This window comes from Electrophorus electricus, chromosome 8, assembly GCF_041902795.1.
Source record: "Electrophorus electricus isolate QZ-2024a chromosome 8, ASM4190279v1, whole genome shotgun sequence".
Lineage (NCBI taxonomy): Eukaryota > Metazoa > Chordata > Actinopteri > Gymnotiformes > Gymnotidae > Electrophorus > Electrophorus electricus.
This window is the reverse complement of record NC_137504.1, coordinates 5,747,501-5,755,834: the sequence shown is the minus strand read 5'-3', so window position 1 is coordinate 5,755,834 and position 8,334 is coordinate 5,747,501. Positions and strand designations below refer to the sequence as shown.

The 8,334-nt window shown below is 38.1% G+C and overlaps 1 protein-coding gene across 11 annotated transcripts in view; it reads right to left on the bottom strand.

Moving 5' to 3' along the window:
- Nucleotides 1-6,639: 6,639 nt before the first annotated feature.
- Nucleotides 6,640-8,334, bottom strand: part of rimbp2a (RIMS binding protein 2a) — a 45,455-nt gene continuing 43,760 nt past the window's right edge. For all 11 annotated transcript variants that reach the window (XM_035527000.2, XM_081719114.1, XM_081719115.1 and 8 more), the window contains one exon: nucleotides 6,640-8,069. In XM_035527000.2, the coding sequence (XP_035382893.1) occupies nucleotides 7,881-8,069 (189 nt within the window). In that variant the 3' untranslated portion in view covers nucleotides 6,640-7,880. The remainder of the gene's footprint in view (nucleotides 8,070-8,334) is intronic.

Sequence of the window (8,334 nt, the reverse complement as noted above, 5' to 3'; positions counted from 1 at the left end):
CAGACTCTCACTCTAAGTGTGAGTGGATTTCATAGCATGCAGCCTGACAGAGAAAACGATAGGAAAACCATCCCAAGCACTCACAATGGGGGTTTAGTATGTCCAGACAAGCAACTTGTCAAATCCCTCGACTAGAAGAGACACTTAACCTTTCCCTTCTGGTGGTCTTCAGGGCCTGGGCTGCCTGCTGCCTCAGTCTGCCAAAGAGCAGCACTGGAAATTGAAGGTTGATCTTGACATGTTGTGGAATTTTTTTGTCGAAAGGCATTCCATGTGCCACAATGATTCAAGAATGAACTTGCCATTCCAATATTATTCTTGAAAAAATATTATTCTCAAAATTAATGTCTGAGTGGAAATGTATCATTTATGTATATGATGTGCTTAGATCTTATGTTGCACCTATGTTATGCAGTGTTGCAGTATGTATTACTTTTTGCTTTGTTGCTATAATCCAAAGGACTGTGAGCAAAAGAGATTGCATATCAGCATCACCTAGATTATCAGTTGTGCACTAGTTTCAAGGGGACACATTTTAATTAGGTTTTCACAGTAAGTACTAAAATCACAACGTTTTCTCAGACTGATGTTATCTAGTATACATATTGAATGTAGGATGATGGCAAAGAACCAAAATGCCCCTTTATAGAGAGGCAGTGAAAAAGCACTAAGTAATCTTTATCTGAGCTGGACAGACAATCTTGACTTTCCATTTAATTATACAGGTTATCTCTAAACAAACACTGGAGTACACCTCAATCACAGTTCACTAATCCATTTAAGGAACATTTCTACTTACTTGATATTGACTCAATTGTCTATAAAAATATAAGACTAATAAATAATACCCATTTTGAACTAATTATGGAAGTCCCATGTGAAAAAGACATCTTAAAGTGGGTTAATGTCTACAGCTGCAGGGATGTAATGAACTTCTGTATACAAGGGTGGCCAAACACATTTAGGCCGAAAATGAGGGAGCTCCATTTGTGCTCCATAAGCCGCTTTGATTTGCAGTTAAACTGTCTCACTTCTGAGTTTTAAAGCCTAATTTCACGACAAGAATCCACAAGTTATAATGCGAACGTAATCATAATTTAGTGGGAAAAAACATTTTACATTTTTCGTAGGAAAACATTATGCTCTTACCATTACTACAAACTCCATAAGGAAAACTCAAGTAAACTGTACCAGCGTTTTCGTTCACGTATTGTCATCATTCCAAACCTGTGTAGACAAGCAGAGGGAACAGATGTGATCTTCTGTTTCCTGTTCTCTTAGAAATAGCTTGTTAGGTCAGCAGTTGCTAGTAAAAAAACATCGTGCAAAAGGAAAAGTATTTTTTTTTAAGATAATCAACAAACTCAGTCCAGTAGTTTCATTCAGTCCTTGCCTTGTTGATACGAATGCCCGGATTTGGAATTTTGAGAATTACTTGGAAACGTGTAAAAATGTTCAGGTTGAGCGCTTCTCTGTAGAAATGTATTCAGGAGGCAATAAAAGAAGGGAAAACCATCTAAAAGAGAAGAAAACCTCTCATCAGCATGTGCGAATCTTAAAGGGCATATATCCAAGAGTCGATACGATTAGTCCAGTGTGTAATCTCCAACTGGCACAGGCTTGCCAAGAAATTAAATACAACACATGCGAGGTCAGTAGTTCACCTATTCCTCTCAGAGCTGCCTAACGTAGCGGTTGGTCTAGCAATCGCTGTTCGACCCTCTGGTCCTATTTTTAAGAATTCAGCGACCACTAACAAACTAATTCTGAAAACTATCGAGGTCGATCAACATCTTTCTGCGATAATAACAAGGCCTACAAATAGATATAGGTCTTCATTCGACCTGCAGTTAACATGAGCTGTAACATCAACTTCTTTTTGTTGATTCGTTTGTTTTTTTATTTAATTTCAGTATATATCTGTGTTCATGGAGGGTTGCTAGAACTGCGGCGTGTCAGTCCGAACTGCACCGGCGGCTTGCGTGTAGAATGATAATGCAAAGTAGGATGCGAGCGCCCCATGTTGGCCATGCGTATAAACCAATTTCTTCGTAGAGGAAATATATATATATATATATATATATATACACATTGGAGCGCTATTATTGAAGGAGAGCAACGAACCAAGACAACCACGCAGTGTTGTTCACATCCAAGTGACTGGGTTCGTTTATTCACAGTTCAGTGTTAGGGCGTTTTATCCGGTGTAGGCAGTTCAGTGCCGAGGGCGATAAGGAGGTGAGCCAGCGTTGGTTTGGAGCAGTCGAGGTGAACAGTGCGCAAGGGCGTGAGGTCCAGGGGATAGACTACCGCCTATTTCTCGATAGTCTGTTTATCCATGCTTCTTGCTTTGGGAAACAGGTCTGTACTTTCCCCATTGATGAATTGTCATGATTAATATGCAAATCATTTCATTATGTACATATAATTCGTAGCTACCACAGTATGTTTAGCCCTTGTACAAAACACTTTTTTTTTTGCTATATTTGTTTAGGGATGAATTGCCCCGGAAAAATATGACTCCTCACTGCATTTGTTTAGTGATCAAGGTCACGATCAGGAAACACTTGAGGAATTCTGAGTGGAGCGGACTCTCTGGACGTCGCCTCATTAATCAGTTGTCAGTCAGAAAACGCAGTAAAACCTGTCTCCTTGTCCCTCTGCCCCTGCCACCCACCCTTCGACATCTCTACTCTCAGCTCTATGCATGACAAAGCGTGCCTTAATGTCCTGCTGTTTGATAAGTGCCACATATCCCTCCGCAAGGACGTACGTGGCACTGGCCATTAATGTGCGGAATAAATCAGGCGGTACTGTCTCCCGTCTTCAGTGCCAAACGCGGTTTATGAAGGCGGAAGCACCTGGTGCCAAAATAAAGGCTTATAAAAGACTTATTTACCAACGAAAAGAATGCTTCTTGCCGTGCATGTGGGTCAAGATGAATGTTATTCCTAAACTACGCAAAAATCGCGATAGAGTAAATAAGTGCACAAAAAGGCGCCAATCAGCTGAAAGTGAACCACAGGGAGCTCTTGTGATTTAGCGCTGTCTCCTGATGCGAAAGGGGTGGCAGGGTTTCAACATTAAAGGACTCGGCTGGAGACAAATGAATTTGCATGCTGAAATAGAGGGAATTAATTTATGATGTTTATTTCGTATTTGGCTTGCAACAGTCATTAAAGCTCTGATAGTGTATATTGCAAATCATTGGCCTTCAGTAAGCTTGAGAGTCCAAAAATGATCAGTGTAATATACTTTAAATACTTTTATATGACAAACAGGTTAGTGGCCGCAGCATGAGGAGGTCGTCATGACTTTGACCCAAATGTGGTCTATTCTAGTATCTTAAGGGCTGCATAAAACAATTATTGGTTCATTTTTGTCCAAAATATTTTGTTTCTAGTGCACTGGTTTTTACATTTCTCTAAAAATTTGTTGGAAATTTTCATGTTGATGTCTGTATAGGCGCCAAACTACCAGAGAATGGCACTAGTCCTAAATTAGTTCTAAATTTGTCCTAAATTCAAATACAGCAATACTAACCATTACATTCTATCTCAGTCTCCCAAACCTCACCATGAGTGAATATTTAGGGCCTCTTTCACCTCCATATAAACCAAACTATCAAAACTTAGCAGTAAACAACATAATGGGAGAACATACCACACCTACATTATAACATTTATTGGCATATAAAAATAATTACCACAGTTAGGTATAATGTTGTCCACTAGTTTTGCTCTATTAGTAAGGCTTTCAGAATGTCATAATGCTAGTATTAGTTGTACTGTTGTACAAATAATTAATCTATTTGTACTTATACTCTTTGGAGACCAAGGTGTGTATTAGTTAAGTAGATTGTTTGGTAGCCAATGTGACGAGCGACAGGCTGGAGTAAAGGAGAAGTGTATGAAAGTCCTGCATGGCTCAGTCAAAGCCACTGTGACACTGATGAATGGAGGAGGTCGAGCACCACTGCGCTGCCTCCCTCAACGGGAGCCGCATTTCGCCGCTGGTGATGAATGAATGCGCCTCTCAGAGCGTGTTGTGGATGTATATCACTCTAGTCCCCACAGGACGACGAGATAAGTTAAAGCCAAGCTGCAATATTACCCCACCTCCATCTTCTGTGAGCAAGAGGAAAAGACTGACAGAGGTCAAAAACGAAACTTGCCAACCTCACATGCCTTTGCTGTGACCTACATGCTATATATTTTTTTACAGCAAATTTGTAACATTTCTACCCTAAACATCAGTGTAAGGACAGTAAGAAGTGGTAGGCAGGGTCCTCAGGACACTAATTCCAGAAAACGCCTACAGACCTGTTGCTGTTATTGGTAGGGCTGCTTTTAATAGTTATTGGGAGTTTGCCTGAGGATATGATGGTTCATTTAAGGAGATCATGAGCTCTGGGGAAAGATCATGTTGAAAGAGCCTAGAGAAATATTAGAAGTGTATTCAAGAAGATGGTGAAAAATATGTCCAGCTGTAGTCCTATCCATGAGTGTGCTGCAATCGAACACACCTCTGTCATTCCAGGGCTGGAAAGACAGTGCTCTATAAAAGAAGCTGTTTCACAGCCTCTGAAATATTCACGAAAAAGCAGGAAGATGAACGAGTTCTCATGTTCCAGCTTGGGGCTCGTGTTAAAAGTAGGCGTTGATCGAGAGGTCAAAGCCAGAGAGAATTTTAAACATCCATTGGCCCACGGCCCCATGGGATCATTACAGCTCTGTCCTGACTGGTAGGAAAACGGGGCTGGGAGCCAGAGAAGCCCAGGCTCCATGATATATGAGCATAATCATCTCCTCCCTCTCTCTCTGAGAACAGGGCTATCCCACTACTGGGTCTTGTCTTGCATTTTAACACGGAGCATTTCTGCACAATAGCTTCTGCATTGCTATTCTGTGGAAATATACGGTGTCTGCTTGGCCAAATGTTCAACAACACAATCTACATGGCCCAGTGAGTGAAAGTGGTTTTCATAGCATTTTGATATAATAATGGTTAGGGCTTACCACCACATGCATGAAATAATTTATACATGTGATTTCTTATGTAGCTGCTCTTCCTAGGTCTCACAGTCAATCTGCAACTGTAGGAGTCGAAAACATAAGATGTCCATGTGCTATCAATCCATGTAACCCTTACATTTTTACCAAATTTCAGTATGCGCATCTTATTCACCTGCCCACAGGGGAACTTACATCTCAACCAGCATCACTTACTATTCACATCACATGGTAACCAGGAGTAGGTAGAAGCAGCTGTAGCATTCAGTGTATGCTCATGTTACTACTGCCATCCTGAGGACATATGCTGTAGCTGCCATGTGGATGCTAACTCCTAAATAGCATGCTTGTTCTTGACAGTGTATGATTTATTAAAGCCCAAAAAAAAATATCTAAGCAAAATTTTGAAAAATATCAAATTTATTTACTTTAAAAAATGTGTACATTACACATGCACAGTCACACTGTAGTCATAAATATAGGCCAATGATTTATCTTTTTTTTTTTTTAATGCACTGAGCGAGCACATAACTGCAGACCTCAGCAGGGTTTTTTTGAGGACACCATGAATAACAATGCACTGTCGAATATTAAATTTTGATGCACTAAAAAAGGCAGTTTGAAAATCAAGTATAAACATATATAAATTTTCTACAAATGGAGAAATGTACAAAAGAGGAAAAGTGACCCAAACAATAGACCACACCTACTGACGAATGAATGCTTAGGATTTGAAGTTATAATTATCAGTATAATTATCAGTATATCAGTATATAAATATATATATATATAAATGCATATATATATATATATATATATATATATATATATATATATATATATATATATATATATATATATATATATATATTTGCATTTATATATATATATTTATTTATATATATATATGCATTTATATATATGCATTTATATATATATATATATATATATATATATATATATATATATATATATATATATATAAATGCATATATATATATATATATATATATATATATATAAATGCATATATATATATATATATATATATATATATATATATAAATGCATATATATATATATATATATATATATATATATATATATATAAATGCATATATATATATATATATATATATATATATATATATATATATATATATCTTTTTTTGGCAAAACTGATGATGTACAGACAGTTGAATATTTTACACATTAGTTTTTGGCAATCAAACTTTGTTTCTTTTAATAAGCAATATCTTTTTTTCTGACAACAAATTAAAAAAAAACTCATTCCATAAAATTTTTTATATCAGTCAAAACACATGAACTGATTCATATTAGAACATCTACTTGATTTGTCATGAGTACAAGCTTCACACACATAATATATACCCTGGATAAACCCACACAAGAGTGCAGTCGAAACCAGTGCTAGACACAGGAAGATTCAGTCAAATACTGGTTTGCCAATCTCGCTTTTGCAGTTGCAAATGTGACATATAACAGCTCTGTAATGTGCCAGGAGATTCCACTTTTCAAGTCACCTACCAGGGGATACTGTACAGGCTATCTGATTAAAGCTATTGTGGGTGGTCTTCCACTAGTATACTGTCTACAACTCTGTAGCTCTGCCAATGCATCTGTTTTAACACCTCAACATACTACTTGTTCACTGAATGCGCATTAATATTGAGGGTTTGTGGAAAGCAGTAAAGCTCTCAGGAAAAGCCACCAACGATAGCTTTAGCACTAAGGAGAAGTCATTCAGGCATAGGCCATGTTCATACAGCCGACCTAAAGTGCACGGAAAGAGGCATGTGCTGAACGTGAAACACGAATACATCTTTCTATAGATGTTGGGATTTTTTGTTTGTTTGTTTGTTTTTTAGAGGATAACACCCCTACCAACAAGTTACAAAAAATGAGACACTGTGTAGTTTGCAGAACAGCACTTGATCACTTAACTATGTTTTCGCTTTTCAGTTTAAGGGATGCACAAACATGTAGGACAAATTCTATCCATACATACACACACACTAATGTGTACGCACACAGAAACACTCACATACTCACACACACACACACACACACACACACATTTATATAACTTCTTCTGTATCGCTCACCACACCTTTGTGCATTTGGAAGGCGAGTATAGGATTTCAAGAACCTTTCATAAGATATTACGGTGAAGCACATACAACACATACAAGTATGCACAGGCGTGAGTGAGCGAAACTTGGGTTCTTGGCTAAGACTGGTATTGATAAAAGATCAGATGTAGGTACTAAAAGATTATGCTTATTGTGATTTGGTGAAGGCCACTGCGTTATTTAAAAGGTCTTCCTCTTAGTTCAACTTATATATTTTGAACATGTCTCTCATAATAGCATCTAGTTTACCATTCTAGAACTATGGATCGAGGTCTATGTCTGTGGACTAACTTTGACTGTTTTTAAAGATTAACGGTCTAATTTGGCATCTTATACATGCCAGTTAAAGTGGATCATATAATTTATGCCTCCATGTTCTGTCGAGAACTAATAAACAATAACACTGACTGGGTAATTTGTACTAGAATGTAGTAAAGATTTTCTTTAATCTTTTTATCTTCTACATCCTTGAAAGAAGATATCGTTTTATCAGGAGACAACTATTTTAACACATTTCAATGCTTTTTGCCCAAAAGGCCAAGCATCCTAATATATGTGCTTGCTGCATTAATATGAACAGTACTGTATAATAATTGAAGAAATTCACACTGCACTTCCGACTTCATTGATGTAGCAGAGCCTCTTTTTTGCCCTTTTGATTACACCTCATATGAAGATGTCTCTGTTCTTGTGTCTGTGTTCGAATCATTGACCTTTACTTTGAGAACTTTTGCAGCAGTTTCTTTCCTTTCGAGAGCAGTCCTTTTTTCTTTTTGGAGGTCAGGTCTCGGGGGCCCCGGGCAGGGCTCAGGGGCCTGATGGGGCCCACAGGGAGCAGGGGACGCACAGTGGGCGACGCTGGTCTTCCGGGGGCTGGCGCCGGAACGGGATTTTCCACAGGCACCTAATGAGAGACCCATCAGGAGGGGGACAGTGCAGGATATTAAACAGCGAGTGCGACTTCACCTCACTGGCCTGCTCTAGCTTAAACAGGTAGTGTAGTGACACTTCCGTTCTACTTTTCGGGCATTCTTACCGTATGTGGATTTTCTTTTCTTTTTTTTTTTTTTTAAATTAAGTTATATACATTGCTGCCTAATGCACTAAAAAATTTTCAAACAGTGACTCATTTCTGCCATGATTCAGGAAAGTCTGTAAAGACCAAGTAT